At 41.8% G+C, this 17,715-nt stretch overlaps 1 protein-coding gene across 1 annotated transcript in view; it reads left to right on the forward strand.

The window, feature by feature from the left end:
- cntnap2a (contactin associated protein 2a) overlaps positions 1–17,715 on the forward strand; it is a 305,998-nt gene that overhangs the window by 273,607 nt on the left and 14,676 nt on the right. Inside the window, 3 exon segments of the mRNA XM_034132634.1 lie at positions 4,304–4,537; positions 5,221–5,354; positions 16,572–16,665. Of these exon segments, the coding sequence (XP_033988525.1) occupies positions 4,304–4,537; positions 5,221–5,354; positions 16,572–16,665 (462 nt within the window).

The following is a 17,715-nucleotide window of genomic DNA, read 5'->3' on the forward strand; positions in this document are numbered from 1 at the left end:
GTGTGTGTGTGTGTGTGTGAGTGTGAGTGTGAGTGTGAGTGTGAGTGTGAGTGTGAGTGTGAGTGTGAGTGTGAGTGTGAGTGTGTGAGTGTGAGTGTGAGTGTGTGTGTGTGTGTGTGTGTGTGTGTGTGTGTGTGTGTGTGTGTGTGTGTGTGTGCGTGTGTGTCTGTTTGTTCCTGTGCATGACACGTGACTCCTAATCTGCATCCTCCTTCTCACTCATCTTGCAGTCTTCTTTGTTTCCATTTACCACATTGAGTTCCTTATTGTTTCCTCTCCCTCTACCCGTGTTCTTTCTCTTCTCTCGTCTCTTTTCTATTCCTGTCCTTTCCATCTACAATGCACCTCTACTTCTTCTTCTTGCTTTGTGGTACTTCCTGTCCTCCTATCTAAAATCTCGTTCTTCTCTGCTTTACTTTCCCAATATGTTGCTTCTTTGGTTTCTCTCCTTTACATTTCTCTCCTTCAATGTCCTCTCCTCAATCCCTGAATCTGCACTTCCTCCTTTTCCATTGCGTCCACTTATTGTATTCACTACTTCTCAGGTTCATTTCATTTTTTCATTTCATCATTTATTTGAATAGGGACAATGCACATTAATGAACACTTTAGACAAATAATGCTTCAAGTGTAAATATGCTGGATGTTAGCTTTGAGCTCATTTCCATCCGTAGTCCCTGACATACAACATATAAGAACATGACATTTGTACAATTTGTACAATGTAGCAGCTACGACATATTAAGTGCAAGAGATGATACAGTGCAAAGTGCATTTAGCGGTGATTGCACGTCTGGTTGTTTCTCAACCATTCTCTGAGTTGACCCTTAAAGCTATTGAGGGTGGGACAATCCCGTATCTGAGTTGGGAGGCTATTCCACAATGAGCTGCCTTTAACGGAGAGGACATTTTGTCCAAAAGTGGTCCGTCTACGGTGGACCTCACAGTCTCCTCTGGTTTCTGACCTAGTGCAGCGTCCACTGTGTTTTTTGTGGATGAATTCCCCTAAGGGAGGGGGGGGGGGGGCAGTCCATGTAAACATTTATAAAAAAAACACATACTTTTAAAAGACTTCAAATTATCAAAACTCAAGAAATTGTGTTTTTCAAGGATGGTGCAGTGGTGGTATGAATTTGGCTTTTTCCCTCCTTCCGTATTCTCCATGTTTTCCCATTTGTACCCCTATTCTCTTTTCCCTCCTTTCTCCTCTTTTACTTTCTCTAAATTAGCATTTCTCTAAATTAGCATTTCTTCCTCACATCTCCCTCTTTTATTTCTGTGGCCCTCTGTTTTCTTTCTCTCCTCTCCCAGTTGCCCCTTTTCTGTTTTCTCCCAAACGTCTCCCCCTTCTCTCCGTCCTCTCAGCGAGTGAAAAATGCATGAAGCCAGCCATAATTGCACAGTGCATTTCCATTGTATCCATATTTACACACTGCTCAGGGGACCCCGCAGTATTATTATTACACACCCTCTCATTCTTCATGCTTTTCTGCCCTTGAGGGTCACATGGAGCCCACGTGCACTGTACATACATAAACATGGACACACACACACACACACACACATTTGTACATACCTGCAGGTTTGCATGCTCGCACAGCTCTCTTTCCACAACTTTTTCATGCACTGACACACACACACACACACACACACACACACACACAGACACACACACACACACACACACAGACCCCTGCCCTGGAGCAGTTTCTCATTCCCTCTCATGCTTCCAGACAGATGTGTGTGTTGCTGCTGAGGCTCTGGGCAGCAAGTCAGAGTCTCTCTCAGAAAAGCCTAAGACAGGTTACACAAAGGCCCCACACACTCTGAAGGGTTTTTGAATAAAGATCAAATATAAGAATAGGTTTTAAAGATAACAACATAGGGGCCTGTTGCACAAAAGCTTTGTGAAGTTTCAACTTGATTTGAACCGGTTTTATAATGATGAAAACAAGCTGCAACTCTCAAAGTTAGTCACATAGAAAGTAGATTCTTATTTACTCCTGTTAGCTAATAAACTGAGGAAGCTGTTATTCGCTTCCTAATCTGACACATTTAGCGTGAAGGGTAGAATATGTTCGTAAGAATTTGGTGGAAACATCAGACCTTGCATTGATAAAACCATAAAATATGTTTATATATAGTGGCTAAAGACCTAGAAAATATTAAAACAATTATTAAATAAATCGTTCCCCACATTTGGTTGAATCTAGTTTCCAAACCAGCATATTTTTGACTAGGAAATTCCAAAAATAGAATAGAATTGGGAGGGATGAAACCCTCTTTAATGGTCACACATGCAGAGCACACAGCACACACAGTGAAATTTGGCCTCTGCATTTAACCCATCCTAGTACCAGGAGTCTAGTACTAGGAGCAGTGGGCAGCTATTGTACAGCGCCCGGGGAGCAATGGGAGTGAGGGGGGGAAGGGGGGTGTCCGGTGCCTTGCTCAAGGGCACCACGGCAGGGCAGGAGGTGAACTGGGACCTCTCCAAGTAGAAGTCCACACTCCATATTTAGGTCTGGTCGGGGACTTGAACCAGCGACCCTACGGCTCCCAGTCCAAGCCCCTACTGACTGAGCCACTGCCGGACGAAAATCGAGTGTTGTTAACATTTCTAAAGTCAATCTTAATGAAAGAGTCTCTATCCATCAATAACTACAATCAGAGCCAACTCAAAATAATGACTTGGCCTCACGCATTGCCAGAGTTATTCAAATATTACATTTTTGCCAACATTTTTCATAAAGTAAACTGGAAAGATTTGTCTAAATGTATTTTCACAGAAACAACAGCAATCACATTTACAAGGTTTGCATTATCGGATATTTCTTACCTATTATAAAAACCATGAATGCTACTAATTCTGAAACACAAATATAATGTATACATTTATGAATTGAAAAAGTACTACTTTCCTTCAGAGAGGATTGGCAGTCTGCTGGCCTCCTTCTTGTTATAACTTTTGGAAGCTGACTATGCTAACGTTAGCGTGCTAATATGGCACATACAGTAGAGCCAGGAGTTAAAGAGGTGGCTAATATGCAATATCTGACCTGAAACTTGTTATAATATAACTGAGGCAAGAAGCAATCTTTTTTCTGTCTTTAGTCCAAAGATATTGAGGCTGTTATGTTGATTTGTTTTTCAATATATTGTTTTGTAACAGAGTTAAGGAATTTAATCAAGCGTGCTGCTCTGTCAGAAATACTTCATTTTGACTGATTTGCGTTTGATTCGGTTAATACCCAGGAGCACGTATAGTGAAGAATTCTGCCGCATCTGAACGAGAAGTGAGAAGCAAGCTATTTGAGAACTTCACAAGCTTTCCGCCTGGTTAACGCAGAACAATTGGTAAAAATGGGTCCCTCCAGACTCCCAGAGCCCGAAACGATATCAGTGCGGCGCAGAATGGAGGATGGAAATGTGGCTGAGTAGAAGTGAGGGTTTTCTGTACGATTCCAGTCTGAGAAGTTGCCCATGTTCTAGTAATTAACCTTCTATTAGATCTCAGTAATGTAGCTTGAACCGGTGTGTCCGGTGGGAGAGGATGAGTGTACCTTTAACATCAGAACATGAATATTCTTCACTCATAAAGGGTGTACATTTTGGCCAACATGTCAAAATATATTCCATTCACACACATACACACACACACACACACACACACACACACACACACACACACACACACAGTCCCAGACTCTCTGCTTTCCCTGCAACTGTTCTCTTTAATTTCACGCACCTTGTGTTTTCTTTTCTCTTCAGTAACACACACACACACACACATTCACACACATAAACCAAAACAAGGAGCCTTGAAGCGTGACCTGAGAAAAATAAGGTTCCTTCTTTCAACACTTGATTACGAGAATCAATAAGCCTCCTGGAAAGGCTGGAATATGCCATTAGGTCTGTTAATGTACTGGTAAACAATGTATTGTTTGCTTTCAGACGCTGGAGCACGGCAATTTAACACCCACTTTACTCACCTCCTGCACACAGCCATATTTATGTGTGCGTTTTTCTCTCCGGCCCTTTAATATGTCTACCCTGTTGTGTCTTGGCGTGTGTGAGCTGATGAGTGCCTCCCTGTGGCTACTGTTTGATGGAAGTGTTTTTCTTTTCATTTATTTCTGTCTGGCTGTCTCGATTTCTGCTTTTTTTTCTGCATAGATGCATCGGTTGCCTGGCTTTTTTTTATCACATATTGTGGTGTTGACACATTAACAAAAAGTACTTATTGGACTATTGCTTGCATTACGTGTGTGTTTATGCATCTTTCTGTCGTCTCACCCAGATGTCGGGGGTTTCTTTGAGGCGGGGACTCTGGTAAAGTACAACTTCCTGCCCGAAGCAGTGGCAGGAGCCAGCAGAGACTCAAAGATCCTGACGCACCAGCTGACGCCGCATGAAGTGAATCTGACAAAAGAGGAGGTGGCCTTTAGTTTCAGCACATCCAACGCTCCTGCTATTCTGATGTACGTCAGCTCCAAGACGCAGGACTATCTGGCTGTGGTTTTAAGGCAGAATGGTAAGATACCCCACACACACACACACACACACATGCATTTTCTAGTTACTCACCACTAAGAAGTCTGCTTGGACTTGTTTCGTGCTGCAAAGTACATTTTTAAAGGCTGTCCTTGCAGCAGAGTTGGGAAACTTCTATAATCTCCAAGAAAATCCCCCCCGGTCTGCGGCCCCCCGCTGAGCCGCTGACAGGCAGCTAAGTGCTTTGATGAAATACGAGAAATAAAATATTGACAGTGCCATCTAGCGTTTTAGCAATCGATGCAAAAATAAAAAATACAACTACAAAATGCTCACACTGCCTGGGGGTGCAGCTGGAAAGTCTCGGGCCCCCCCGCACTCTGAGGGCCCCGAGACAGAAGATATCTATAATCCCCTGTCAAGCTGGGGGTCAATCAATCATTCAGGGTCTCGCCCTCTATCCCTCGCCCCTCCTTGCACCATCACTTCAAAAAGAAAACTACATTTGGGCCTTGAGTGTTCAGTTCAATGAGAATATTTCTGTAAGAAGAAAAGTCTATTATGAACTAAACTGGCAAGTCTTCGATGTCATCAATGTCTTTGCAGCCAGGTATTTATTGATAAGATCTCACGCTTAAATGATCTTAGAGAAGCGTAAAAGCAGAGGTGTGAAGCTTCATGAAACCAGAGCAGGTTTCTAATCTCTCTCCTGTTTTTCTCCAGGTTCTCTTCAGGTGCGCTATAACCTGGGAGGCCTCAGGGAGCCCTTTTCTATCGATGTGGACCAGCGTAACCTTGCCAACGGACAGCCGCACAGCATCAACATGTCCCGGGTCGACAGGAGCATCACCATCCAGGTACTGTACACACACACACACACACATATCTGGTCACTCTCCAGCACATTCAAGACGTTTGGCTCATGTCTATCACTTTAGATTCACGATCCAACTTGCTAGCATCAAAGGAGAGCGTTGTATTGCTTTCCCTTAAAAAGTAGCGTTGGTGTTTTTCAGCCTGGATCCTTTTTTCCAAACTTTTTCTTAGTCTTAGTTTTAAAACTTTGGTGCAGTATTAGCAACAGTGATTCAGACGGCTGTGTATGTCCAACTAAAAGTGTTGGTTTTTGCAGCTGACAACATCATCACTAGCAGTGACCTTCACTAGCACTTTTAAATTCGACAAGCAGGTCAGCACTGTAGTCAAATCCTGCTTTTTTTAAATAAGATTATTGGCCAAAACCAAGTCGTATGTATCTTTTAATGACTTAGAAAGGGTTATTAACGCCTTTGTTACCTCAAGACTGGACTATTGCAACGCTCTGTATGTGGGTATGGACCAGGCCTCAATTAAACGCCTACAGCTAGTCCAAAACGCTGCTGCACGTCTACTCACTGGCCACAAAAAGCGTGACCACATCACCCCAATTCTGGCCTCACTACACTGGCTTCCAGTTCGGTTCAGAATTGATTTTAAACTCCTTTTATTTGTTTTTAAAGCACTAAATGGGCTGGCTCCGGCCTATATAGCCGAACTCCTCCAGCGCTACACCCCAGCCAGAGCTTTAAGGTCTGCTGACCAGCTGCTGCTGGTAGTGCCCAAGACCAGGCTAAAAACCCGAGGGCACCGAGCCTTCGCAGCAGCTGGCCCTAGGCTCTGGAACACTCTGCCCCTCCATGTGAGGTCGGCCCAGACCCTAGGGGTTTTTAAATATACACTAAAAACACTTCTTCTCTCTGGCTTTCTAATTAGAGCGGAGCACGACTCCTGACTTTTCCTTGTGTTTTTTTTTTAATATATATATCTGTTGTAATTTATTGTCTTTTATTGTGATTGTAGTAATGTGTTTTTATTACATGTACAGCACTTTGGCTCGACCAAAAATCACTTTTAAATGTGCTTTATAAATAAAACTTCATTTGATTTGATCATCAGTGTCTGACAACATCGTGGAGAGGACCCTAAGGAGAGTTTCTTACTTGAACCTTTTGCTCGATCTTGTCTGTTTGTTATTGAGTCTAACCAAGTCCCGCCAGGGAAAATCTGGCTCTGAAATCGAAGTTATGCTTTCTGTACTCCAACACAACAAGCTCTAACAACACCCTCACTCCTCTCTCCACTCCTACTCACGTTTTAACTCTTGTCTTCTGGCAACAAGTCTCCCCTATCGAGATCTCAGAAGGATCATTCTCCACGACCGATACTTGGTTAGACACAATAACAAACCCAGTGGATAAAGTGAAAGGTCAAGTAAAACGTTTTATTTCTCTGTAGTGTCCTTTCCAAAATGTTGTCGGACACTTAGCAATCTGAGTCTGGCAGTGGCAAAAACAACACTTTTAGTGGTCGAAGGATTACATTGGCTGCAGCGCTCAATACTGAACCATTTTCAAGAAATAGTTGTCCCCATTAGACAAAAGCATGAGAAAAGGAGCAGTTTGAAAAATACCAAAGTTACCCTTTAAGTCCGAGGGGAGAGAAGTGTCCTGTCTTCGGCTCAGATGAGAGTGCTTGTCCTCTGTTAATCCACTTCCAGCAGACAGCCTAAGTATAGCAGCAGAGAGAGCATCGATCTGTGTGTGTGTTTGTATGACTGTGTGTGAGTGTGACTGCATATCTGTGTGTATCTCGCTGTGTGTGTCAGACAGAGCAGGACAGACATGTGTGTGCTCATGCATGGGAGTTTGTTTGCGCCATGGACTGTATATTTGTGCACATGTGTTGGTTTATATCTGTGTCTGTGGGTTTGTGTGCTCTTGAGTTGTGTGCAGCTCAACAGCTTAATGCAGATCAATACAGCCCAGCCTCGGTCCGTATCTGTCAGGGATGGAGTGAGAATTCAGCTAAACTATTACAGACTTTGTTCTGGGCTGAAATGCTCCGATTTGGCTGCAGGCTGCAGTTTAAGGAGGGCTCTAAATGGATGGCAGCCGCCTGTGAAACCCAGTTATCGGTTGCTTTCAGATCAGAATACATTTGTTTTTGCAGTTTCTGGTCCGCCAAGAAAGGGATTTGCTTTGGCTTAAATGAGAACGAAAAAGAAAAAGTAGAAACACTTGACTTCTTCAATTAAATGTCTTCTTAACAGCTTCTGTATCCAGTGGAAACACTTAGAAACCTCTGTGTGTTCATCATGAATTGTGGCATTAGATTAGATAACAATACTTTGCATAACATTAGATTAGATATACTTTATTCATCCAGAACTGGGGTATGTTTTGTTATTGAAGCTTGTAAACAAGTCTCTAAATAATACACTATTACACATTTACAGAATAAGTTACAATATGCTATAATGGACCAACCTGCTACTAAAAAAATATATACATGATATTACACACGTTATACAAGTTTTCATCATTGCTCCATATTTACACTTCTGCTTAGAAAGTGTCATATATTTTATTATTTATAGGATCAACTTTTATTGTAGCTGCATATTTACATTTCTTCACTTCACGTGCTCACTTCTGGAGAGACAACCTGCCCCCTAGTGGTCATATGGAGGCATTGCATGAACCGGATTCACCTCCTCTCTGCATATTTGAAGAACTGTGGGAGAGGATCATATCATTAATTGGATATGACCTTGCTCTACTAATTATAATCTATATTCCAGCTATTTGCCTTCATTCTGCGCTGTTTATTCTCTATGGATTTAATGTCCTTGCCGACAGAATCCTATTTCCCTGTCGATGATATTTGATCTAATCAGCTGTGCCATCTTTTTCATAGTCTCATGGATTACTTTCAATCAATAAAACGCTTGACCTCGGTCCGCAGCATCTATTTTTGGAATTATTGTAGAGAAATAAGGGTTCAAATTGTTATCTAGGTCAAAGACGACATTTGCTTTAGTTATTGGTCCAAATGAGTAGTTTTAACAGAACTTAATTAGAATAGGAAATAAATGAAAAAAACATGCAAATTGGGAGACGTACATAATATGCAACCAATCATTTTTTACACATAAAAACTATTCAAATAAACAAAGATAACATTATTTATGAATTACAAAATGTTTTCAGGATTTTTAAATAAATACATTAGACATGGACTCGAAGGAAATCAATGACAAATATGAATATAGACATTATAAAATAATAAATACAGTGTTAGTCGAAAACAAGCCAGGATACCATAAGATTATACATCATGAAAATGAGTTGTAAGCTTTCTAATGTTGGCTACTGTGTCAAAATGTCCCCCTGTCTTTTGATAAACAATGTCCAAACTAGAATTGGAGAGCACAGACATCATTTGGTAAAAATCAGGCAAGTTGTTTTTCCCAAAAATCCTGTCGACAAACAAACACTGAGCTGAAAAGATAACCTGGGTTTTGGTCATTCAGCCGCTTCAGTGTTGCTATCATTAAGGTGAAATATAAGGTTAGTGCCAGAATGAGTCACAGTACGTTTGCAAACCAATAATCATCACTCCTCTCTGCTCCATAAGTCTAACCCCTCTCTGCCTCTCATTGCATGTAGATAGCTACACCCCACTCTGGAGAATCATCACCTACATTCACACACAGGGTGAAGAATTGTGACAGAAAGAAAATTAGAAAGTGAAACATCCAATAGGAATCGTCCTGGTTCTCTGAGCAAATCACCTCCTGCAGCTGCTGATCATCCCACAGGGAGCACTTCACACCACACACCCCACGCTTAGTGGCATCGAGAGGGATTGGAGCGGGCTACACACACACACACACTCTAACACACACACACAAACACATAGTGTGTCTTCCACTGGTCGATCACACATGGTTGTGTCTCGATATTGATCGTCCACCCTGTGTTCAGTTTGTGACTGAAATATTAATTTTCTTCCTTTTTTTTGCATTTTAAGAATGTATGGAGTTACAGGCATACACAAAAAAAGTGAAATCCCCATTTAACACCTACATTAATTGTCACATCTTATTGGGGGGTCATTAGTTGTGTTTTGTGTTGTATACCTCATCCATTTTCCCATCTTTCCTCAAAAAATGAACTTAATTTTTTGTTATCTTGGCTATTTTTACCATTCCATATGTTTTACTTGCAAGGTCCTTTCACTACAGTTTAATAGGTTTTCATTTGTTTAATTATTGTGGAAATATTAAGTGCATATACCTAATACCACTCCCAATATGACCAGGCTGTATTCTCATTGATTAATTACATATATTTTCCCAAATTGGGGAACATGATGTTGCATTCATTGCACATGAATAAATAATAAAGTGATAGAAAGTGTATCTAGGTCTTAGCTGCAGCAGTCCCGCCCCGTATTCTGAACGCCTTTTAAAATGGTTGTCCAGAGAAGTAACTGATACACAAAGCATGGCCAGGTTGAAAAGTAATGATCCCTTTGAAGAGTTCTACGAAAACTAAGTGGATCACTGGTGGGCATGGTGTGGTATTTTGGATTCAAGGAAGAAAGGAGAAATCAACGAGGGAACTGTGGGAACAGAAAACAGATGAAGTTTACAGATAAAGCATCAACAGCCAGGAGCTAACGAAGATAACTTTGATGGGTAAAACTTTCTTCATGTTGCTGCCTCTGGGCTCTTTTCAGAGTACAAACATGCTCTTAATATCTGAAGATAAACACGTGTGGGCATGCATACCAACGGACGTGAGATCTCGTCAGGTCATCTCACAACAAAGGCTCCACACTGCTGCTCTACAAATCTACATTTCTCAGTCTAATTAACACCTCGCCTGCCTTCTACCTTCTTTCAGCCTAGAGGGCTTTTAGTTCATTTACTACCTAGGAGCCACAGCTCTCACTAATAAGTTGTGAGGAGCGGGACATATTCTACTCAGGAGGACGGCAGAGAGCAACACGAGTAAGACAAGGGAGAAAGAGGGTGCTTAGAAAATAGCAAACACAGATAATATCAAGCAGTATTTTGCCTTAAGCAAATGCCACTATCCACCAATGAGGTACTAAACTACAGGACAATATCAAACGCCCAACAGCAAAGAAACAAAGAACAGCGGTTTAAAACCTAAAGAGACAAATATTTCCCCTTAGGAATCTGAGACTATAAACAAAGAGCTAAAAGGAGATTACACTGCGGCCAGAAACAGGACTCCAAATGAATGCTAATGTTGCTCAGTGTCTGTTAGATGTGTAAATAGGATGCTGCATTTGCTTAATAATGTGTTTCTTTGTTTTGTGTATTAAGTGCCTTTTAAGTAGTAATTCTGGGGCTGATTCTGTGAGCTGCAGCTGACCACGCCCCCCTGCAGGAGAGGGGAGCCGCTCTGATCAAGTCAGAAGAGGAGGAGAAAAATAGATCTCCGTCCTCCGTGTTTTATTATAGCATATTATTATATAGAGTCGTTATTCATTTGTTTTAAAGCTCAATAAATAACAAAGAAGACCTTTGACCGGCACTTTTCTAATTTTGTCCGGAAGATTTAAACTTTAACGGACATCTTGACCGGCGAAAGAAACTGAAACTGAAACTCTGCCGCACGGTCCCCTCGTTCCTTGGAAGAGGCGGAGAGGTGGGTGTTTGTCATCTGCTGGTGGACTAACCGGAGAGAATGACAGTGCTTGCCTCGACGGGGAGGGATTGCATTGAATTAAAGCAGCGGGAGCAAACGCTTGCCTCGGGGAGGGAGAAAAAAAGCCACAGCGGAGAATAAACAGAAGGGTAACCATGGTAACCATGCGCGGGAAGTCTTCTTCGCTGCTTTTGTGGCAGACTACAGCGCCACTTACAGGCCTGGCATATGTACTACAGCGTCTCCAGCGCTTTCGACCGGCAGTGGCCCAACCCCACATTCCCCTGATAGGTGGAGAGTTGGCCCAATAGCCGTAGCGCCACTTCTGTGACGACATAGAAGTGTTCAAATCTGGATCAGTCTGTATCAGATCCGTTGCAGCCCCTTTTTTAGAGATTTGGGTATGGAGGAAAATAGAGAGGGTTGCGTTTTCAGACACTTGGTGAGTTCCCTGGAACACCGGGGACACATATTCATGTATAAAAGACGTACAAAAGTGCATTTTGCATGATAGGTCCCCTTTAAGTAAAAATGTTCTCCACTGCAAATATAACTTATAGAATTACCCCTGCGGATGTATTAATATTGTATTTGTATTTGTTATGGTGGTGCATTATAGCATTTTTCTGTTGTTGCAGTTGTAAGAGGTGGAGCTAATTGGATTTATTTGTAATGCTTTTGGGCAGTTTATTATATGTAATTGGACAATACACAACAACAAAACATCAAGTCAGTAATGGAAATGAAGCTTTATGATAAGAAAAGTTGCAATTGCACTTGATTAAATATGCTTAGTTACATCCAACACCTAATGTATACTCTAATAATAATTTACAGTCAGAACAAATGTGCAGGAGCTGCTGTTTTTGTAATGATCTTACTGAAGTGTGTACACTTGATAATTACTTTTTGTGTGAGTTTGATTTGGATCACATATTATTTAATTAAAGCATAACATCTCTTGTTTGTTCCAGTGCGCCACCGTCATTTGAAACCTAACCAACCCATTATTATATTTAGCTTAATTTATTTTTTATTTAACCTTTATTTAACCAGATAAAAGCATTGAGATAAAATCTCATTTTCAATGCTGAGCTGGCCAAGAAGGCAGCAACGTTTCACATAACACATAACACAAACATATAAAATACAGAGAACACAACAAAGAAAACAAAAGAGGAAAAAGCAGTCACTACATTGTGCACATTAGGACAGTAAGAAAAGTACACTACTTGTTACTGCAAGAGCAGCTGGTGGTGAGGACTTCAGACAACTTCAATTTAAAACATGATATAGAGACAAGTGCCCTCAGTTTGAGGCGTGATTGAAGGTCATTCCAAGACCAAGGACCATAATAAGAAAGACTCCTTTTTCCAGCCTCAGTCCGTACAGTAGGAACCTGGAACCGTATCCAGGCACTGGTTCTGAGGTTGTAAGAGTCACAAACTGGAGCAAATCTGGCACATATGTAGAGTGGAAGCTTACCTAAAATGGCTTTATACATTAATAAAAACCAATGCTGCATCCTACGCATAGTAAGTGAGGACCATCCAGGCTATACAGTGTGCAATGATGAGTCCTATAGGGTGCATTTGATATATAACGCAGTGCAGCATGGTAGAGTGGGTCAAGTTTGGCCAAAACAGTGGGACAGGCCAATCTATAAATGGTATCACCGTAGTCCAGCTGGGACAGGAATAAGCCAGAGACCAACCTTTTACGGGATGAAGTTGAAAAACAACATTTAAATCTGAAAAGGAAGCCAAGAGTGAATTTCAATTTCTTTGTTAAAACTTCAATATGGTGTTTAAAGTTCAGATTACTGTCCAACCAAAAGCCCAGATATTTGTAGGTATCAACAAACTCAACAGAAACGCCATCAAGGGTGTCAATGGAGAGGCAAGAGGAGGACGCTGACTTGGGAGCAAAAAGCATTGCTTTGGTTTTCTTACTGTTCAATAGCAGTTTAGAATCAAGAAGCGCATGCTGCATGCTTAAACGCTCGTCTGAGGGCTTGTTGCAGCAGCTTTGATCTGAGATAAAACAATGTGAGGAGAGGCAGACGGTCAGGTGCAATAAAAGTCAGTCATGCTGCCGGCCACTGGATCAAATTCAATTTCCAGAGTGAAAGAGCTGCGTGTTTACCTGAGGTCTCAGCGCTCTGATATCACCGCTGCAAATCTTAAAGGCATCTAGACAAGAGGCTGTTTAGTTAAAAGACAAGTGGGAAGACATGTAGGAGGGAGGTAATTGGAAACTGAGAGGAAAGGAAGAACAGAGGAGGGGGTTGATAGGAAGGATAATGTATTTAGATAAAGAAAGTAGACCCAGCAAATAAAATACCACTTTAATGCATTTAGGTCGTGAAACCCCAGCAGACTTATTTCAAGGTGTGGATTTGCACATTCCTGCTGAAGTGTGTGAGCCGTGCAGGAAGTGAGAGTTTGCCGTTTAAACAGTTTGTGAGGTAACGTCAGGTTAGCATCTATCAAAGAGAGATCAAGGAGAGATCAGAAAGTGTTCCTTTCTCTGGATTCACTTCCTCTCAAATCTCACTGCCAGGGTTTACTCAGTGAGGAGGAGGCCCTCCAGGCACTAATATCTCATCCCTGGTTCATCTCTCCTCTCCTCTCCCCTCCTCTCCTTTCCTCTCCTCTCCTCTCCTCTCCCCTCTTCTCCTTTCCTCTCCTTTCCTTTCCTTTCCTCTCCTCTCCTCTCCTCTCCTTTCCTCTCCTCTCCTCTCCTCTCCCCTCTTCTCCTTTCCTCTCCTTTCCTTTCCTTTCCTCTCCTCTCCTCTCCTTTCCTCTCCTCCCCTCTCCTCTCCTCTCCTCTCCTCTCCTCTCCTCTCCTCTCCTCTCCTTTGATAGCTGCTGCTGGGTTTGTATTAGTTGTGTAAATGGCTCTAGCTGTGAAGGGAAAGACAATAACTCCGTTGTTGCCTGGATAATGAGGTCACACTATTCATTTGAGTAAACAAAGAAGAAGATGAGATCTCTGGAGTGTAATCTGTGAAGTGAGTCTTATTGGTCCCTCAGACGTCGTTAAGGAAACAGAGCTGCCACCAGTAACAGTTCTCAATGCGCTGTAAGGTACTTTGGATATATACAGCACATTGGCTAAATTAGATTCATTATACGCACGTAGTTAGGGAAATAGATTTCACCCATTGTTAATTTTCTCTTTGTCTAAACCCTGATTAATTTGTTTATGTAAGCTGTGTGTAACCGAAGAGGCCCCTCAGCCTTCAAGGGAGAAAACAGTCTGAAGTGTTGCAGCGTGAAAAGGAAAAGATCCCAATAATTGCGGTTGTAATTGACAAAGTTTGGTAACACGAGGTTGTTCTTCTGCCTCTGTGGACCTTTTTGTGGGATTTGGAGACTCAGGCCGCCGTCCCTGACTGTGCAGCCAATTTGTTTTCTCAGATAAAAAGTAAATAAACTGAGCGAAATTTAATTGTGCCCCATTATCCAGAACCTCCAGAAAACAAAACCCACACAATGCTCCACTGAGACCCTGGCTTTTGGAAAGAATCAAATTAGTGTGTGTGTGTGTGTGTGTGTGTGTGTGTGTGTGTGTGTGTGTGTGTGTGTGTGTGTGTGTGTGTGTGTGTGTGTGTGTGTGTGTGTGTGTGTGTGTGTGTGTGTGTGTGTGTGTGTGTGTGTGTGTGTGTGTGTGTGTGTGTGTGTGTGTGCAGAAAGAGGGAGGAAATAGTGTGGAGAGATGGGGGGTAGAGAGTATTTTCTGTATGGGCCAAGTGCACACACACACACACACACATCTCAACCCTTTAGCTCCCTGCTAACAGCTGTTCAGCACATCAATGGAACACATGTCCACACAGAAACAAAAATCATTGTTTTCAATCAACTGTTGGTTTGCGTTGAGCAGGCGTGTGTGTGTGTGTGTGTGTGTGTGTGTGTGTGTGTGTGTGCTGAGATACAGTCCTCCTGAGTGATCACACACACACACTCACACACACACACACACACACACACACACAGAAAACCAATTTGTGGGGCTGGAATAATTATTGTCAATTGCACCGAATGCAGCCGTCAAGCTAATTAGAAAACTTCAGTGAAACAGCAATAACAAGTTAATTATGTTGCAGGGATATTAAAGTTGTGTGTTCTCTCCCTCCATCACACCCTCACATCTCTTCTGTGTAAACACGATGCTTCTTCTTCTCCTTTTTAGTTTTGGTTCTCAGATATTGCTTTGAACACATTGCAGACTTTGGAAATAACATATTGTTAATTAACGTGTGATCATTTATCTGCAGGCCGTGGTGAGGAGCTGTTTGTTTGCAGGAGGGAAGATCGCTTTTAAGTTTGGGCTCAGCCGTGAAAAGCTTGACTAAACATCTGGCGTGACTTTATAGTGTGAAATGAGATATTGACACCACTGAATATGAGGATTAAATTGCATTATTTCTTCTTATTCCTAGAGAATAATCAGAGAATCATGATTAAAGAAGAAGTAATGATAGAATTGTTTTAGGATAATGTTACATTTTCTGGTTCAGATATTATTCATATGAAACCATATGGATGCAACATGTGTAATCTTTTAGAAAGTATCTAAGAAAATCTATAATTGAACTCTTCATTCGGGCTTTTTTACGCAGCACTACATGTCTTGAAAACAACAGTATATGACATGCATGAAGAAGCTTCTCTATAGAAACCTTAAAGTGGACCTATCATGCTATATTTTAATAATATATTGTAGGGCCATACCTATATAAAACATGTCTGTGAAGTTTTTTTTTCAAAATACCAAACAGATCATGCATTTTAGCCATGCCTCATTTCGCTCTATTTGCTCTTTTCCAGCCCTGTTTTTGCAAAGGCTGATTCTGTGAGAAGTCTTCTTCGCTGCTTTTGTGGCAGACTACAGCGCCACTTACAGGCCTGGCATATGTACTACAGCGTCTCCAGCGCTTTCTAGCAGCAATGGCCGTGGCCGTGGCCCAACCCCCCATTCCCCTGATAGGTGGAGCGTTGCCCATATAGGCGGAGCTCCCTGTTTCTGACGTCAGAACAATTTCAAATCTGTATCAGCTCCGTTGCAGCCCCGTTTTTAGAGATTTGGGTATGGAGGAAAAGAGAGAGGGTTGTGTTTTCTGACACTTGGTGAGTTCCCTGACACACCGGGGACACATATTCATGTATAAAAGACGTACAAAAGTGCATTTTGCATGATAGGTCCCGTTTAAAGTAAAAAAGAAACATATAATAATGATGTCTCTTGAAGTAACATGTTTGAATCCGACTTTCTGATGCTATTGAGTCCTAGTTATCTAGTGGTTAAGTAATAAGTTATTTGACTCTTAGGAATATTATAAAGGTGTGTTGAACAGTTTTGTCCACAAGAGGGAGCCATTTTTTTACTTTTGATATCAATGTGTTGTAGCTCTACAGCGCCCAATCACACTCAATAACCTTCTCACTTCATCATCCTATTCAATGTGCTGATGCAGGCTCAGTGTCTTTCATCAATAATCAGTCGTTTTTCACCAGGACTCTTTTCAAAAAGCAGATACTAATATATTATGTCTCTCTGTTTCAGCTGGATCATTACCCTCCAGTCAGCTACACCCTCCCTGACGCCTCCGACACTCAGTTCAACCTGGTCAAGACGCTGTTCCTGGGAAAGGTCTACGGTGAGTGTGTTGAAGTTTGCTTGGACACTATACCTTGAACCTTGAAATGCAACATGAATCCCCTTTAAATAAGCCATCTCCAACCCTTAAATGAACGTTAAAATACATTAAGGTACGCATTATGTTGTCTTTGTTTCTGTTTTGAGAAGGGACTGTACAAATGAATTAAGAAATCATAACCGATGTACTGAAAGAGGCTGTAATGACTCAGTCTGTCCACTAGATGTCGCCATAGGACTGAAAGTGTAATGTTGGTTGTGCACAACCAGCTGCATCCACATTTATGGCTGATAAGGTTATAAAATCTTGAAAATAGTATGTTAGCATGAAAATGTCCTTATTTAAATATCTGCATTATTGTGTTACCTGGCATTAGAGGGTACCTAATATTGACTTTAGGTGGACTTCCCTCTCATAGCCACAGACTCAGTATGTAAACACTGCAGTGCTGAACCAGATTAATATGTGATTCAGGATCGTTTGCATCAGTTATTGTTTTCCCAATGAATCAACCAATACCATCGTTTTTAACAAAGCACTTAATCGTCTGCTTTCACACCTCAGGCTTTGATTACCCTAGTTATAAAAGCATGTTACCTTAACCTATTTAAGTTCTCCTAAGAAGTAGCTGTGGTTTATGGCTTTCTTTTGGTCTGCTTTATTATGTACCTACTCTGATGGAAGATTGCCTCTCAGTGTTTGCATATTGCTGCAGCTTGCTTTATCCTTCTCCTCTCTTCCATATCTTTGTCCTTTTTGTCCTCTACCTCGAGTGCTGAGAAACTCAGTGAGGTTGAAGTAATGGCTGACTTCACTTACCAGCCAGAAGTATCGACTGCAGCACACCGCCGGGACTCCTGGGAATACAACACCATCCACACACACACACACACACACACACACACACACACACACACACACACACACACACACACACACACACACACACACACACACACACACACAACACGGCCATCCATCTTCACACAACTAACCCAGCACAGATGCTTTGAGGGCACGCAGGGTAAAGTCACTGCCAACACAGACCCA

Source organism: Trematomus bernacchii, unplaced genomic scaffold (genome assembly GCF_902827165.1).
Source record: "Trematomus bernacchii unplaced genomic scaffold, fTreBer1.1, whole genome shotgun sequence".
In the NCBI taxonomy this organism is placed as follows: Eukaryota; Metazoa; Chordata; class Actinopteri; order Perciformes; family Nototheniidae; genus Trematomus; species Trematomus bernacchii.